The sequence below is a fragment of the Tupaia chinensis genome, unplaced genomic scaffold (assembly GCF_000334495.1).
Source record: "Tupaia chinensis unplaced genomic scaffold, TupChi_1.0 Scaffold000197_1, whole genome shotgun sequence".
In the NCBI taxonomy this organism is placed as follows: Eukaryota; Metazoa; Chordata; class Mammalia; order Scandentia; family Tupaiidae; genus Tupaia; species Tupaia belangeri.
This window is the reverse complement of record NW_006159672.1, coordinates 8,703,762-8,720,986: the sequence shown is the minus strand read 5'-3', so window position 1 is coordinate 8,720,986 and position 17,225 is coordinate 8,703,762. Positions and strand designations below refer to the sequence as shown.

Genomic DNA, 17,225 nt, shown 5'->3' with positions numbered 1-17,225 from the left:
CCCGCCCCGCGTAGCATCGGCTGAGACGGATGAGCCCCTTGCGCAGGCCTTTTTGCAGGTCACGCGTCCACTCACTGCTCACTGGGTACTCGGCGCTGAGCCTACGTGTGAGTGGGAATCATAGGGGACTCAGATAACTCTCGGAGGGGTGGGGGGGGGGGACTCTGAGATCACTCTTGGTTGCATCGCAGGCCTCCCGCTCCCTTCCTCTCCCCCCACCCTCCCCTCCATGTCCACACCAGACATGGACTCACATGATAAAAGCCGTCACTCCGATGGCCCAGATATCCGTCTGTGGGACAGCCTCCTGTCCCTCCAGGAGCTCAGGAGCTGGGGAGGGTCACAGGTGTATGGCCTCAGGTGAGAGGCCACATGGGATGCAAGAGCAGGGACTACAGGACTGGTGGGAAGGGGGCTTCCTCCTGCCCCCCCCACCCCCATAGGCCAGGTCCCCTTACTACCCTCCCCTAGCCACTGGCCCATGCACACACCCATGGTCTCCAGGTAGTCCTTGAATTTCTCTGAAGGCAGCACCTTCTCCTGGCTGAGACTCTGGGCATTCCCCAGGTCTACGATTTTGAGCAGGTTGTATTCAGTGACGATCATATTCTCCGATCTGAGGTCCAAGTGCAGGATGCACTGGGCATGCAGGTACTGGGTGGCACTCAGAATCTGCCACAGGTAGTCCTTCACCTCGGATTCTGAGTAGGAGGCCCTAAGGGCAGACACTGCTCAGGCCAGGCCCTGGGCTAAGGCAAGGACATGTACACAAGGAGCCAGACAGTAGGTACCAGGGCGGGTGAGAGCTGAGACCGCCCTCCTGGTTGCTGGGAGAGGGTCCTGAGCTTGGCTGAGCCTAGTTTGAAGTCAGGCAGGTAGAGGTAGGCTACCGTCCCCATGCTGCCCCTCACCTTTCAGCCAGGCATGGGAGTAGCTCGGGCCCAGAGCACAGCTCCAAGATGAGCACCAGGTGCCGGGGACTGAGGTAGGCAGCGTGCAGCTGGGCCAGGTGTGGATGGCGCAGGCCCTTGAGGGCCTCATATTCCTGCAGCACAACCATCTTGTCTTCCTTCCGATAAGGGACAATCTTAGCAGCTAGCACCCGTCCACTGGACTTCTCCCGGCACTGCCGTACCACACTGAAGCGACCCCTGGACAAAGGGGACACGGGCCAGGCTGGTCAGAGACCCTCTACTACCTTAACTGGCCCCCTCATCTCCAAACTCAGAACAACAAAGACCAAGCTCAGCAAGTGGTGGGATGGTGTGGACAGTGATAACACAAGTTGGGAAGATGCTTTGGGCCAGTTAGAGGTAGGGTGAGGGTGGGAGCCTGAAGAGCCAGCAGGGAGGCCAGGGCATGGTTCCCACGTATCCACCATTCCCCAAAGCTCTTGCACCTCCGGATCTGCATCTGGAAAGCGAAGGTCTGCGTGCTGGGGAGGGGTGGGGCTGGCCGGCCCTGGCCACTCTCCACTTCAGAGGCTGAGGGAGGAAGAGCAAGTGTCTAGGGTTAGAGGGCATCCCCACAGATTTCCTCCACTTCTCCCACCCCTCCTTCCCTAGCATCCAGGCACTGGCTGACCCTGAGATCCCACAAACTCTAGCCTCTCATTCCTGAAGCCATCTGGAGAGTAGGAGCATGTGGAGAAGGGGGACAGGACACAACAGGCAAAACCAGCCATCAGAGTGTATGTGCTAGTTGCAGGGGACATTCCCAGTTGGACCAGATAACACCTAGTTCCTTCCCGAGTCTGTGACATTAATAATCCCAGCACTCTTTCACAGAATCCAGATGCAACACCCATAGAAGTCACTGCGAACACTCAGCATGAAAGGGGGTACTCATTTGCCTCCCAGAAGATGTGGGGAGGATATAGTTGAGGGAAGAGGATACCCCGGAGGATCACAGGAGCCCCAGAGTATGCAGGCCTTGAACTCCGAGCCCAGGAGTGACTCTCTCCGAAAAGCAGTGGAGAGCCACAGAGACTGAGCAGAAGAGTGTGCGTACCTGACTGCCCCATCCACCATCCACCCACCACCAGGCCCTGCAAGTGGCTCACCCAGGTGGCTGGGTCCTCCAAGGAGGACCTGCTCCGAGGGGCTGCTGTAGGGGCCCATCCCTGCCTTGCTCACACAGGCTGTTCGGAAGGCGTACATGCCTCCCCGAGAAAGCTTGCTGGTGAGGTAGCAGCAGTCAAAGATGTCAGAAGCCAGCGTAGTCCAGCTGCCACCTAGGCCACAGGGGAACAAATGAGAGGCAGCTGAGGCCTCCCTCTTCCACATTGGGAAGGGGAGTAGGAGAGACCCTTCCCAAGGCCACAGAGCAGACCGTTCCCTGAGAGAGACAGTTCAAGCTTCAGCACCTTCCCACCTTGCCCTGGGGTGGGGAGGGCACAGGAGCTGCCCCTACCTTCCAGGCTGCACTGCACAATGTAGGTCACAGGGCCACAGGACTCCACAGGCTTCCAGACGAGCAGCACTCCATCCTCATACACCTCCCCAATGTCTGGACGTGGGGAGGATGACGGACGTTCTGCAGGGGCCCCCACAATGGTCAGTGGCTCTGTGGGGGGTGGGGCACCCAGCTCCCAGGGGCCAATCTCCAGCCTGGCCCTGTTTCACCCTCAGCATCAGGCTCCAGAACCCACCCTTTCCTGGTCGTTTTGTTCAGAGGGTTCCATACCAGCGAAGACTGATGGAACCTCGTGCCTCTCCTGGCCAGAACTTGAGAAGGCCTCCTTCTAGGTGCTTGCCCAAGACTTTATGGAGTTGCCCAGGCTCTGATCAGAGAGCCCTTGCTTTGCGCAGGGCATGTGCCAACCAATGACAATGCTCTGCCCAGGGCAATGGTGCCAGCACTCTGGGGATCAGACTGGGGCCTCAGAGGTAGGCCTACAGCCTCCACTGTGACTGCCTTAGAAACACACCCCAGAGTTTTTTCTGTGAGCAACCAACTTTGATCAGATGCAAGGCAGGAAACAGCCTCCTCCTCCTCCTCCTGCATCAACTAGAGGGATGAGTGCAGAAGCAATGTGGGAAGACAGAGTGGGATGTGGAGTGAAGCACCCTGGAAAGCTCATTTCTCCCTGGCAAATGGGAAAATGGACAGGCTTTCTCTCTAAGGCAGTGGTGTGGATAAACAGATTTTGTTCCAAGCACTGTAATATCAGCATCCATATCAGGTGGGCTCTCTTCTCTGGGCACTCTGCTTCTTCCCAGACCAGTTCAGGCAGTCTGTCCTATCAGTCTCTTTGTTAACCTTCTCAGGCCTTTAGAAGCCTCTACTAGGCCTTCTCCATTCCAGGAGGGGCCTACTGCAGCTACATGTTGAGAGCAGGTCCCTATTGGGACCAGGGCTGCTCAGCAGGGACCTGGGTGCCTCGGTTGTTGATGCATGAGCACTGCCTTCCATGGGCCCCCTATGCAGAGGAGTATACACCAGCTCACAAACCAGGCAAGCTCTCCAAGCACCTGAGCCTCCTTGGCCTGGTGGACATCTCCAGCAAGGCTCACCCACCTGCTTTCCGGAGAACACCTGTGGTGGCTGCTGTCCCCAGCGAGTTGCTTACAGTGCAGGTGTACACACCCAGGTCTTCAGCAGTCACCACCAGGATGGTCAGAAGCTGAAAGTTCTTGAGGGTGGAGGAAATAAGGAGGCGGCTGCTGCTCTCCAAGAGGGTCCCATCTGTGATGGGACAGAGTGAGTCATGTGACCTGAGGCCCCCCACGTCTTTCTCAAGGTCTCAGTTTCCCTCTGTACGGTAATAGCATTCAGCTGGGCCTGCAATGACTTCTCAGTCTGTTCGGTCTCCCAACTTCAGGACAGCTCCTTACCTTTGCTCCAAGTAGCCTGGGCAGCTGGCTGGGCTGACACTTGACAGGCCAGTGTCACCGACTGGCCTAGGACCACAGTCTCATCTGAAAGCTCCCTTAGAAATGATGGTGCTGAAAAGGGAGCATGAAACAAGCCATCAGGAATGATCTCTAGGCTGAAGAGCATGGCCTGGACCCCTTGGTAGGGATATCAGGAAGAGCCCACCCACCCTTACCCAGCCCACTTTGATACCACCCAACCCCTCCAAGATCATTCAGCCCTTGTGGCCAGAAACCCTTGTCTGAAACCAAGCCCCTATGGGTGAGAGCTTGTCCCTCACTGGTCCAGGTGGTTGAAGGTGGGACCTTGAGGGGCAATGGGGGAACCAGCCTCTGGCTGGCTCTCTTACCTTGGTCCTTACTCTTCAGACCTGACAGCCGGAAGGAAGCTAGGCCTGACTTCTTCCTAGGAGGCCCCTCCTTCTCCAGACCTACAGGAGGAAGAGGGCCCACAGGAGGTCACAACCTAGCATCCTCTGGGCAGCACCAGCTTCCTTGAACCACACAGCTCCCAAACAGGTTGGATGGGAACTCTAGCACCATCCACCATCCGTTCCCTGACTCTTATGCCGCAGGAAGAGGTTAAAACCCAGGAGTACTTGGGGAACTGAAGCTAAACGTGCTGAGCAGGCCACCCCTCCCTAGCCTCTCAGCATTGGGGCATCAGCAAGGCTAAGAGGCCTACAGTCAGTAGGAGGGCCACAGGTGCTGCCTGTGTGCTGTGGGGGCCACCTAGGGCTCAGGATCAAGGAGGGTCTGTGGTCAGGGAGGACCTAGAATGCAGGAAGGACTTGGGTCAGAAAGAGTCTGGGGTTGGGGGAAGGTCTAGAGTCAGGGAGGGTCTGGAGTTGAGGAGGCCTATGTCTGGAGAGTGTTCGGGGTCAGGGGTGGGGCTCTGAGTCAAGGACTCAGGGTTGAGAGGAGTCTGGCCCTCTGCAATTCTATCCTCAGGGGAATACCGCCGACATTGGTCTCCAGGCCTCCAGTTGTGTTGGGTCTGGGGCTGAGTCTCAGATGCCCAGTGGGAAGGGATATCAGGGCTGAAGAGTTAACCCCAGGACTCAGGCAGAGGCCTGTTGGGGCCTTGGCGGTGTGGGTGGCACCTGGGCACCAGGGAAGGGACCCCAAGAGGGCTTTCTGCAGTCACCCAGATGGGATCCTAAGATGTTCCCAGGCTTTGAAGGGTGAGGTGCCCCCAAGAGTGCAGAACAGGGGACTCCCTGGATGTGCCACACAGGTCAGGGGTGGGTAGGCTGGGGAAGTCACCTTCAGGCTTGCCCTTCAGGATCCGGGAGATGTGAACCATGGAGGCCTTCACCCTCTGACGCAGCCCAAGCTCCACAGGCTCCTCCAGCTGCAGGTACTTCCCAGGGAAGTGGAAGAGGCCTTGCGAGGGGGAAGACCACTTGCGTTTCCTGCCTGTTGTGGTCTTCCCCAGCAGGGCTTCCAAGTCCTCTGGCTCCTCTGTGATCTCTAGGCTGGCTTGCGGGCCCAGCTCCCCTGGCCAGGGCCACATGGCTTCTGGGAACTCTGCCAGTCCCTCTCCAGCCTCCTCCACAGGGGAGGGTGGCTCCTGCTCCAAGGGCTTGGGGACCTTCCTAAAGATCATGAACTCAAACGGGAGATACTTGATGTCATAGAGATGGGAAAGGTTGAGGTAGGCAGGATCCACCTCTGAAATATCTAGGGATATGGTGTCTGCTGCCTCTGAGTCCCCAGACAGGTCCTGGATTTGTACCAGAGAGACCTGACCAGCATCATCCCATGAGGCCACCTCTGGGGAGGCCCTTGAGGGAACCCCACTGGTCTCAGACACAGGCCCCTTGCTGGCCTGGGGTGGCAGGCTTTCAGCACCCACCTCGTCTTGCTCCTCTGAGGACTGGGACACAGCCCAAGCCATCCTGGCCCACAGAGGGCCCTGTCCCAACATGCCCCCTGCATCCCCACCAAAGGCAAAGGTGCCGTAGCCTGCCACCCCTGCATAGCCCCCTCGGCAGCCCAGGGAGAACTTCCGGGTGGTTGCCTGCTCCTGAGGCCGCTGTAGGGTGGGTGTAGAGTCAGGTGAATCCCCAGCTTCCTGGGTCAAGCCCTCAGTGTCCAAGGAGGCCCCAGGTTTTGTGCCCAACTGGGAGACAGGCCCTTGAAAACTGGAGGTGATGGGCTTTGGCCTCCTGGAATGAGAGATGTCATCCAACCCCATCCCAGAGCTTGGGAGGGGGCAGTCATGAGCTGGGGAAGGGGGTACCTGGGGCTGTTCAGAGAGGACGGGGCCAGAGGGTGCCAAGAGGGTCTGTGTGCATGACTTTGGAGAGGAGAGACCTGGAGGCTGTACAACCGAGCAGGGACCACAGCCCTCCTGAGGTACAGAACCCTGCTGGAGGTGAGAGGAGGGGACCAGCTGTCCCTGATGGCTGTCCTGGGACAACTCTTGCTGAAGAGAACTGGAGTCACCACCAGTGGATGGATATAGCTTGGGCTCCTGCAGGGACCCTTTGGGTTGCCTTGTCTCCCTGGCAGAATCCTCAGAAACCACCCGTGAGGGACACTGTCCCTCATGGCAGGCCTCTTGCGAAGGGCTAGTGGTGCTGGGTGGATCAAAGTCCAGGGAGTGGCTTTGACCAGGGGCCCTGCGGGTGCTGGAGCTGGGCAAGCGCAGGGCAGTCTCAAAGGAGGGTACTTTGGTCATCAGGGCCGCTTGCTCCTCCCTGGCAGCCTCCTCCTCCAGTACGCGATGCTCCATCAGTGGCTCACGCAGGCCTGGCATCGCCCCTGCAATGTACCCGCCCTTCAGCAGGTGCCGCCTCCGGGCTGGGTGCCGCCTGCCCCCTAGAGATGGGCCCCCACGCTCCGGGCCCTCGCCTGCCTGCTGATAGAACAGGCTGCGGATGACACTGTGCCGGGGCACACAGCCAGGGGCAGCTGGTGGCCCAGCACCCTGGGGTGATGCAGGCGGGGCTGCAGCCTCAGTGGGTGTGCAGGCTTCGGCCTCCTCTGGCAGGCTGGCTGAGGGCCGCAGGAAACCCCGAGGGTGCAGCAGTGGGGAGTGGGTCACGGGGGAGGGCGGCAGTGACTTGGCCCGGGCGAACGGGGCGAGTTCAGTGTCTGAAGAGGAAGAGGAGCTGGAAGAGCCACTGGCATCTCTGCGCAGGTGCCGGGCCACTCCAAGGGATGGACTGTCCGGTGGGCCCTGCAGCAGCTCAGGGATGGAGCGCATCACCAGGATGGACTTGTAGCTCATCAGGGAGCGCTGAGGGCATGTGGGGAACAGAGGGAGGTCAGGCGAGCCTGGCTGGCCAAAGGGTGGAGAAAGCCCACTAACCCCTGGGCTCTGATGAGCCCAGAGGGGAGTCCTCTGCACCCCAGAGCTCTGCTGTTTGGCACAGCTGCCCATTTCTGTTCCCTGCCCACACTCGTTCCCTCCTCTCTGAGCACACCTCCTGAGCCTAGCCTCCAAATGAAGGATGTCCAGCCCAGTTTCTCTGCACTCTCAGGCCTGCGGTAGTGTGTACAGCTAGTCCCCCAGGTCCTCCATTTCCCCTTCCCTGGCCTCCAAGCCCTGCTCCAAGAGGCAGGCACAGCTCACCTGCCAGCGACTTCGGGCCAAGAGGAACTTGAGTTGCTTGGTGTTGATGAAGTGGGCCTCCTCAGCCGGCATGGATTTCTGAAGATGGAAAGGAGTAGCCAGGATGGGTAATACGCTGGTGCTGTGGGGGAGGCCTTTCCTGGGGTGGAGGCTGGACCAGCCCCCAGCCCTGAGATCTCATAAGTCTCAACCCCACAGGCTCTTGCTGGGTCTAAGACCTCACAGACCTACCCCAGAAACCCAGGCAGGGCAGGCCAGAGGTCAGAGGTGATAGTGATTCACTGTCCCTGACCTCCTGGCAGTTCTCCCTGTTGTGGGGCAGAGAGGGTAAGTGGGGTGACAAAATGCTGCCTCAGTCTGAGGGTCTCCAGACCGCCTCACCAATCCACAGGGATGAATGTCCTCTGAACTGGGGGCGGGGGGAGGCACAGGCTGCAGTTCTGAGCCAGTGCACCCTGTGACTCAGGTAGGCTCCTGTCCCACCTGGCTTCAGTTTTCCTTCCACAGTGTGCGGTTGAGCTACTCACCAGGAACCAGGGGTGGGCAAGGCACTGGGAGGCACTGGGTCGGGCCCTGGGGAGAGAAGATGGCCCCGATCAGGCCAAGTGGTCAGCTGGTCCCTGGGGCAAAGCTACTTGAGCCCACTGAACTCTGTGCAGGAAAAAGGCAGGTGTACACATACCCTGGGGCTCTCTGCAGTGTGGCCTTGATGAAATCCTTGGCATCCTCACTGATGTGGGCAACTGTGGGGCTGCTCCAAGACACCCGCCCCTCCAGAATGTTCAGAAGCGTGGCACGGTCACTCTCGCCCGCAAATGGTGATGAGCAGGTCAGGCTGAGAGCAGAGGAAGAGCTCAGCCTTCAAGTTAGATCCTGACCAGGGACAGACTCTTAGCACCACTTCCATTCTGCCCTGAAAATCCTGGCAAGTGTTCCAGGTTTGCCCAGAGAGATCCAGGCTCAGTTTGGACCAGAGATCCAGGCTCAGTTTTGCGCAGGGATTCACATGGATGTGTTCGCTTAGGAGGGGTTGATGATTCAATCCATTGATCAGTTGGGGACAGGGATCAAGGAAGGATTAGCTTGTACCCATGTCCAGACTTTGCCTAAGGTGAGGTTTGGGGCCCAACCTGTAGAGTATATCCAGCCTCATTCAGAACCGGGCTCTGAGCTAAGCCTGAAGTGAGTTTCTGGGCTCAGGCTGGGACATAGACAGAAGGTGAGCCTAGAGGGGCACCAGCCTTAGGCTGACGTGGGGAATGGGCCTCAGTTTGTAAAGGGAACCAGGCTCAGTCTATACCACTAGTATCCTCAGGGCAGGAACAGCCATTTGAGTGGACACTGGGGAAGTCTCAGACCCTGTAGGACACACCTCAACTTTCTGCCTCATGATCCAGACAACAGGATTTTGGCAGGTAGCACTAGGCAGGGACCTCTTATCAGCATTGGCCTACTGCCTGTTCTCAAGATAGCTGTCCCTGGGTCTCAGATCTCTCATCTGGGGAGGAACCAGGGGTGCACGTGGCCTCCTGTGGGCCTGTGGGGAGGAGTCTCAGGTTGGCTTTGGAGGCGGCAGCTATTAGCAGAGGGTTCTGCTCACCTGAGGTAGGAGATGACCCCCATGGCCCTGCAAGAACAAAACCACACATTGTGAGTCACTCCTAGGCCTGGCCCATAGGGAAAAGCTGTGTACATGCAGGGCAGTGGGGGAAGCCCAGAGTCAGAAGAGAACACAGAGAGGACCGCCCTCCATCCCCCTGGCTAGCTGTTCGGCTGCCTGCCAACTCCCCTAGGCAGAGAGAGAGTGGGCTGAGCCAGCCATGAGAGCCAACATTCCAGGGGAATTGCAGCCCTGCCAACCAACAGGGCCTACCAGATGTCGGAGGCCTCGCTCACGGGGGTCTGCTCGATGATCTCAGGGGAGACAAATTCAGGGGAGCCAAACTTGCTGTACTGTGGCTCTGCTGGGGTGATTTTTTGGGCAAAGCCAAAGTCACAGATTTTAATGTCTTCCCGAGCAGGATGCACCATCAGGATGTTGGGAGGCTGTTGGGCAGAGTTAAGGAGTCAGTAAGGCCCATGCCCTGAAGCAGTGACTGCTAGGGCTGCCAGGCCTCAGTAGTGTGATATTCAGGGGTCAAAAAATGCCAGCAACAGGGAGTGGGGTCATACCAGGGGCAGGTTTTGATATCATTTAGGGGCAGCCTTTGCTCCATCAGTCACACCCTTCCCTAAAGGACTGCCAGGAAGTACTGAGTTCCCCATCCCTGGAGGCAAGCAAGCTCCTGCTAAGGAGGCTGAAAGTGGTGGGCCTATGCCCTCCCAGTCTGCAGGTTCCTGGCTCCCAGCCTAGTTCTGGGGTAGGGAAGAAGGGGTGGAAGAATATGAATACCTTTATGTCCAGGTGAAGGATTCCATGGTTGTGCAGGTACTGCAATCCCTCCACAAGCTGCTGGATGTAGACCTTGACCTATGGCAAATGCTAGTGTTCAGGTGAAAGGTCAGCCTCCCAAAGGCCCTCAGCTCAGGTGAGAGACCCCAGCCTCAGCTTACATGCCCCTTCCTCCTGAATTCAGCACCTGGGATAGGCCCCACAGAGCCAGTGGCAAGCGACACCCTCCTGGATCCTAGTGGGGGATTTGCCAGAGCTGAGGAGGGTTGGGGCTGGCTATGCCTCTGAGCTAGAAGGAATAACCTGGGCAAAGCAGGAGGTGGGGAACAGGCAGAGCTGGCCCAGAAGGCCTCTGATTTAGGGAGTGCTGTGCCTTGGATCCTGTCAATGGGGGATGGGTGTCAGAGTGAGGGTTTTATTTCATTTTATTTTACTTTATTTTATTTTATTTTATTTTATTTTATTGAGAGGTTTTTGCTATAGGGCGCATGCGCTCGCCAGACAGACAGAGAGAGACATAGAGACAGAAAGCGAGAAATCATCCCCTAGGGGGATGGTCACGCCGCAATCCCTTCTCCTCCATTCTCCTCTCGGGATCTTGGGCACGCACGCACACGCGCCCGGCGTGAGTTTTAAGCCACCGGGTCCGGGACTCGAACCGCGGTCGACTACGTGGGAGTCCAACGACATAGCCATTACACTAACTGCTGGTTCCCCAGAGTGAGGGTTATAGTCAGGTGTGCCATGCAGGCAGGCAGCAGATGGTGTAGTCACCTCAGCCTCGGTCACCACACTCTTCTTGAACAGGCGGTCCAGCAGTTCCTCAGATGAGCACCTGAGCTTCAGTCAAGGAGAAGCAGCTCTGGGGGTCTGGAACCCACCCGGCCTCCAGAAACCTATGTTCAGTGAGGTGGCTGGGACAGTGGGTATGTCTGCTCTCAGGATTGGGGACTGATGCATGGCATTGAGAAGAGTGGGATGGAATGCCTCTGGGACTCAGATGGCACACAATCCAGAGAGGGGCTCAGGCAGATCCTGGGAACTGAGGCCACTGGACAGCAGCATAGTGGGAGGAGTGCTTCCCCATTCTCTCTGCACAGCACACCCCCTGAATCCCCTCCTTAAAAAGAGGATACTGCTGACTCAGAGGCAGGTGGAGTGTGGCCAGCTGACCAGCAGTTCATCACATGAGACCCCTCCCCTCCAGGTACCCACACATACAGGGCCCTGTGAGTGATGGGATAGAGTAGCATGGGTGGGCAGCTCCTTTCCTGTCCCTAAGAAGCTAAATGAGAAGACCTCCAGATATCCTCACTAAGGACATCTTGGATCTTTGGGACCAGCCCAGCCACCAACATGGCCAGGTGACCTCAGTCAATGTCCCATGGAAAAGAAGACTCTCCTGCCCAAATTCCTGACCTACACCACCATGTGCTGCAAGAAATGGGCTTCTATGACAGAGCTTCAGTACAGGGGTGCAGGAAAGCTGGGACGACAGGTGTCACCACAACCTAAACCCCAGGCTGGGGTCTGCCTGCCTTCCTCAAATACTCCTGAGGAGCCAAGGGCAGGATACAGCTCCAAGATTAGAATAAGGGTCTTCCGGGTCTCAAACTGGTCCAGCAGCCCTGTGATCAGTGGGTGGCTCAGAGTGGCCAGGATGTCTCGCTCCTGGTATGCCTGGGTGCGAGTTTTGCTCCGCAGGGGGATGAACTTGGCAGCACATGAGATCTTGTTTCCTTTATGCTGTACTCTTTTCACAAAGCCAAACACACCCCTGGGAAGGCAGGAAGGAAAGAGAGGAGCTCACAATGAACTATCCTGGGGAGTCCTGAAGGTTCAGAGAGAATTGGGTGGATGATACCTTCCAATCTCCTCCTTGACCTCATAGAAGGAGTGCAGCTTCCTCCGGTAGCTTTGCTTCTCTGAGTCTGCCTCACTGTCCTCTACAGTCAAAAAGCAGAAAATATTCAGTATGGGCAGAGGTGACTACCCCAGTAGAACCACCCACCATAGTGTTTTCAGGGCTACCCCTGGGCCAGACCCTATTGGGCCCCACCACACAGGTGCTGCCCAGTGGACAGAGGATGTCATGCTGAGTTGATACCTGTCTGAGGCCATCCCAGCTGCAGAGCCTGGAGCCAGGGAGGGGTTGGACAACTCACCCCCATGAACCAGCAGCTCTGCCTTGCAGAGCACTTGGCCACCAGCATTGCGAGCAAGGCAGGTGTAGACACCGGCATCATGTGGGGCCACATCCTTCAGCACCAGGGAGTATGTGGTCCCTTCTTGCTGCTGGCTGATCCGGGCACCATCCATCAGCTGAACACTGTCCTGGGGGCACACACATGACATTTTGGAGGTGTCACCATTAGCCTATCCTAGGGGACTTCACAACCATCATCCACCTTGCCCTTCACAGAGTGGTTCTTCCCAAGCCTGTTGAGTATCTGGGCCTGTGTCCAGCCCAGAAAGGATGCAGGGAAATGCCATTTGGAGGCCACACAATGGGGGCTGCATGACAGGAATTGCATGATGGGGACTACATAACCCCTCACCAACCCACACTTAGAAACATTCACACACATACACACTTGCCACCCACCACCCAGTGTTTCCCTGCTCATACCTTGTACCAGGTTACCATGGGCTGTGGGTTGCCCTCGATGACAGCCTCAAACTGTGCTGTGCCACCTGTCTGTACCTGGACATCCTCAATGGTGACCTGCATGGATGGGGGCCCTGGAGGGAGGTGGAGAGAATGCCTGTGGGGAGGGGACCCCCGGGTTGAACAACCCAGGTGCCTACCACAGTCGGCCATGAGTGGGTGGTCAGCAAGGTCCTGAGATTCCTCCACAGCAACAGAGCTCACCTCCCTCCCAGGTGGCTGTCCCCATACAGTCAGGAAGTACTTCTTCCATCTAACCACTGTCTCTTCTACTTTGGCCTCAGCTGGCCCAGGGGTCAGGAAGACGGTCAGCCAGAGCAGACAGAACTTGCTAACCCAGGCTATTGCTCTTGGGAATGAAGCCCCACAGACACCAAGTTTACTGGCACTCCTCAACAGAGGACTGGCCTCTCTGAGGGGACATGGAGAAAGGGGGTTGGGGACAGGGTCGGGACATGCCAAGTAGCCTCAGCAGTCTCTTTCATGCAAATATCCCCCAGTCCTGGGCACGAGAGCATGGAGACACAGTTGTAGGCCAGTTGGGCCCAACCCCCATACTTGCAGTGCCTGCATCGATGGCCTGGTACACGTAGGTCCTTTGCGTGGTCTCTGTGACCACGTGGCTGTGGACGTCCCAGAGCAGCTCCCCTGCACCTGCACCTGCGCCTGGCCAGGCTGCGCCCTCCACCCTGAGATCAGGAAGCTTGGTGAGCCTCTGTTCAGCTAAGGTCAGCTAGAGGCCTGGTCCCTGCACCTCCTAGGAAGCTGGGTCTCATGATAAAATGGGGTGGCCCTACCCTACCTTCACTTCGGGGGTTGATGGAACAAAAACGCTTGGAGAGAGGGTGTACAGTTGGGATCCCCAGATCTTTGTGAAGAGTGGCCTCCCCCATACCCTTTGCCCTGAGAATGGTCTGTTCTTCCTGCTCTGCTCACAGACTTGGGTGAGGGCTAGCAAGGAGTATACTTGGAAGTTGTGAGACCACTTGCCTAAAGCCTCATTCTATGTGGCCAGAGTGGTTGGCTATGCCCTGCCTGCCCTTGGCTTGTCCCCTGGAGGACTGCCCTCCACCACATGACCCTGCCAGCCGGTGGGGGGAGGGGGATTACCGAATGGGTATGGTCCGTGCCTGTGGCCCAGCACTGGCCTCAGGCTCCTGCTTCAGGCCTTCATGAGAGATAGACTGCAGCACCTTTGGGGATTCGGCTGGTGGGAGACAAAGGGCCTAGTGAGTTGGAGCTGGGATGAGACCTGGGGGCCGGCTACCACAGTGGATTCCCCCATTTCCAGGCTGGAATGGGTGTGAGCAAAGCAAACCAGCAGGCCCTGGGGCCATAGGTGAGAACCTGGAGTCCCAGTCCCCAAACCCCAGGTTTCAGCCCACAGCCTATATACATGCAAGATAGTCATCCTTCTGAGCCCAGAAGGTAGGGTGCCCTGCCATGTCCTAGGCCACTAGCACTGACCTGGCTATCAGCCAGTCGGCCAGCTGACAGTGGGATGCAGCAGCCTCTGCTTTCCAGAGCACACCCTGGCACACTGGCCAGAGAAAGCCCCTAACCATGTGGAACAGGTGGCTCTATCTTGGCACCATGGGTGCCATGGGGATTCAGTAATTTTATTAGCACACGAGTGATGTACAGGAGTGACTTAGAGGGCCAGGGCATTGCTCAATGCAGCTGCCCAGAGGCTGTGCCATGGGGCCCCATAGTGGACAGGTTAAGTCCTTGACATTGCTTCACCTGGCAGCTGAGGAGAGGAGAGGAGAGGAGAGGAGAGACTCCATAGCAGACTGGTTAGAAAAGAGGGCTTAGGACACCAGCCCACAGCACAGGTGGGGCTTAGGTGAGGCATAGGTGAGTCAGGTGGATGTTAGAGTTAAAGGTACACACTAACTTTGGGTGAGTGAGCAGATGGGAAATGGTGCCCAGGGTTGGGCGGGGAACTTGGCTGGTGCAGCTAGCTTCATGTCTATAGTGGCATCAGACAGGATAAATAAACAGCCTTACAATGGTGACTGTGCTCCATGGAAGAGCATGCAAGTATCGCAGGGGCCATTTGCTCACCAGTGTGTGTGCCTGCAGGGCACCAGGCACTCAGTGAGGCATGCCCCACCCATATGGTAGGGATGAGACAGAGGGCCTAGGGCTAGTCTTCAAAGACCAGCCTCCCCCACCAGTCTCTGCTTCTCTGCCCATCCCCGGCAGACACCAGGCTTCAGATATACAATGGTGGTGATGGATGGAGGAAAAGCTAATACTTCTTGGGGTCTGGCGTCTGAGAGGGTCACTTGTGAGACGGCTGCTAGGCCAAACATGCAAATGGGGTGCCTAGAGGGATAAGCTTGCTACCATAGGACCCCCTCTCCCAAGATCCCCACCCAGCTTTGTGTGTCATCCAAGACCCTTGCCACAGGTAGGGAGGAGTCTGTCATATGGAGAACTTTAAGGGATGACACCCTATGTGGTGTCAGAGTACTCATGCTGGCTGAATGGAGGATGCTGTGTATCCAGGGACACCAGCCTTCTGCATATGTGAACCAACCCTCTTGTCCTGCAGGGGGAGGGTGACCTGCCTATCTCTGACCTCTGTGTACCCTGGTTGCCAGGAGTTGGGGGAGGCAGAGGCAGCAGCAAGGAAAATGTGTCCATTCACCAGATTATCTGAAATGCTGGCCTGAGTTTGAGATTAAGGGTGTTGAGTGTGGGACTCATGATGGGAAGCCATCCCTGTGTGGTCTTTGAAAAGGGCACTGCAACCAGAGGTCCAACCTGGCTCTGATTTGACTGCCTGACCCCCTTCCAAAGTGACAGGATCACAGAAGAATAGCAGGTGAAGGTGCATCAGGGAAGAGTTTGCAAGGTGGTGAGGGGTTACTGGGGAGCAGGGCAGGATGCAGAAGAGATGATGGAGAATGGATGGGGCTAGGGGAAGAGAGGAGGGGCCTGGAGGTTCCTGAGTTGTCCTAGGGCACTCCACAAGCTCTGGCCTAACTCCAGGTCCTTCCACAGAAAGCTCAAGGCAGCACCCCGTCCTTGCCTGCCCATTCTAGCCTGCATACCCTGTGGCACTGATCACCAGATACGGAAGCCTGGCGCTCCTGCCTCTCAGATGCCCCGCCTGCAAGCATGGCTTCAGTCCCCCAGCTCACTTGCAACTGGTGGCAGGGACCCGAGGAGCTCTCCTTTACCTGGGGGCCTCAGTTTCCTTAAAATGCACTGCCTGTTCACTTAGGGGAAAACTCCTTAAAGTTCTCCATATGACAGACTCCTCCCTACCTGTGGCAAGGGTCTTGGATGACACACAAAGCTGGGTGGGGATCTTGGGAGAGGAGGTCCTATGGTAGCAAGCTTATCTGGTCTGTCTGGGGTACAGTTGCTTCTACCTCTCTCCTTTAGCACTTTCTCCTCCTTCCTCCTTTTCTTCTTTCTCCTCCTCTCCCTCCTCTTTCCTTCCTCCCTCAGCCCTCCTCTCCTTCCTCTTCCTCTCACTCCTTCCTGTCTCTTCAGACCTCTTCTCTTCACTTGCCCACCCTTCTCCTCCTCCTCTTCTTCCCCTCCTCTGCTCCTTGGACCCTTCTCCTCTCCCTCTTCCCTCGCCACCCTCCCCTTCCCCATCTCTCCCCTCTTCTCTCTCACCAGCTTGGAAACACAGGGCACTCAGGCTGACTATGGAGGACTAACCTCTGGCTCTTGGGATAGACTCGCTCAGGGAGGAGAAACCTTCCCAAACTCACCCCATGCCTAGTTTCACAGATGAGGCACCAAGACTATTGCAGGGTGGGCCTTGGCTAGGGTCTTTAGCTCATGGGGCTATCAGGATTCCAAATTGGGGTCCCTGGGACCCTGCCAGCTCATAGTCATAGGATGGGCACCTGAGGTGACTCTTCAGGTCAGACGGACAAGATGGGGTCAGCACAGGGTGGGATGTGGGTCTTTGTAGTCAGCTACCTCATGCCAGGCCTCACCAGGTATATCCGAAGCTCCCACACCTGGAGGCTGGGGACCAGCTTCCTGGAGTTCAAGAGACCCTCTGGAGCCAGTGCCAGTGAGGTCCCCTTTAGAGGGGTCCACAGCCTCGGGGCCCAGCAGCCTCGGCAGGACAGATGTGACCTCCTGCTCACCTCGGTCCAGGATGGAGTCTGTGAAAGAGGTAGGTTAGTGCATGCGGGCTGAGGCTGGAATCTGGCATAGAGCACTGGGGAGCACAGGAACTCCACACCAGTCCTCAGAGACAGCCCATGTGAGCAGATCCTGGCCTATCCCGTCCCACCTGCTCCACCTGCTGCTCCTCTGCTCAGGAGGCTGTCTGCAGGTGGAGGCCCATGCGTGATAGAGAAAGAAGCCCTGAGGTTAGTGCTGTGGGCACCTGCTTCCTGCCCCAGCTCAGATGCCTTCAGAAGAGTCGCCTTCTCCACAAAGCCATGGTCTGGACATCTGCCCTCAGTCTGCCCTCTTATCCCAATGCCAGCCTTTATCCTAGGGCTGGCTTCCCCTTGAGGCTGACATGGGACTGCAGGATGTTGGGTTAACCAGCCCCAACCCTAGGAGCAGCCAGATGCCAAATCAAAGCTTGGGGGGAACCTCCAGGACTAAGTGTTTAGACGGCCACAGCCATGCCCCTTCTCATCTGAGGACAGGCCCCATCTCCTGGGGCAGCCTCTGCTACCTACCTATCTTGGCCTAATGGCAGGCCTCTCCCCCCCT

At 57.3% G+C, this 17,225-nt stretch overlaps 1 protein-coding gene across 1 annotated transcript in view; it reads right to left on the bottom strand.

Annotated features, from left to right (window-relative positions):
* OBSCN (obscurin, cytoskeletal calmodulin and titin-interacting RhoGEF) overlaps nt 1–17,225 on the bottom strand; it is a 169,478-nt gene that overhangs the window by 3,597 nt on the left and 148,656 nt on the right. Inside the window, exons 89-109 of the mRNA XM_006146982.2 lie at nt 16,487–16,660; nt 13,629–13,725; nt 13,077–13,207; nt 12,480–12,592; nt 12,016–12,184; nt 11,715–11,796; nt 11,427–11,627; nt 10,625–10,685; nt 9,851–9,928; nt 9,332–9,504; nt 9,059–9,085; nt 8,141–8,293; nt 7,986–8,031; nt 7,459–7,536; nt 5,142–7,122; nt 4,226–4,306; nt 3,837–3,947; nt 3,520–3,687; nt 2,413–2,535; nt 2,063–2,233; nt 1,400–1,484 (exon numbers count right to left, since the gene is read on the bottom strand). Coding sequence (XP_006147044.1) covers nt 1,400–1,484; nt 2,063–2,233; nt 2,413–2,535; nt 3,520–3,687; nt 3,837–3,947; nt 4,226–4,306; nt 5,142–7,122; nt 7,459–7,536; nt 7,986–8,031; nt 8,141–8,293; nt 9,059–9,085; nt 9,332–9,504; nt 9,851–9,928; nt 10,625–10,685; nt 11,427–11,627; nt 11,715–11,796; nt 12,016–12,184; nt 12,480–12,592; nt 13,077–13,207; nt 13,629–13,725; nt 16,487–16,660 — 4,303 coding nt within the window. The remainder of the gene's footprint in view (nt 1–1,399; nt 1,485–2,062; nt 2,234–2,412; nt 2,536–3,519; nt 3,688–3,836; nt 3,948–4,225; nt 4,307–5,141; nt 7,123–7,458; nt 7,537–7,985; nt 8,032–8,140; nt 8,294–9,058; nt 9,086–9,331; nt 9,505–9,850; nt 9,929–10,624; nt 10,686–11,426; nt 11,628–11,714; nt 11,797–12,015; nt 12,185–12,479; nt 12,593–13,076; nt 13,208–13,628; nt 13,726–16,486; nt 16,661–17,225) is intronic.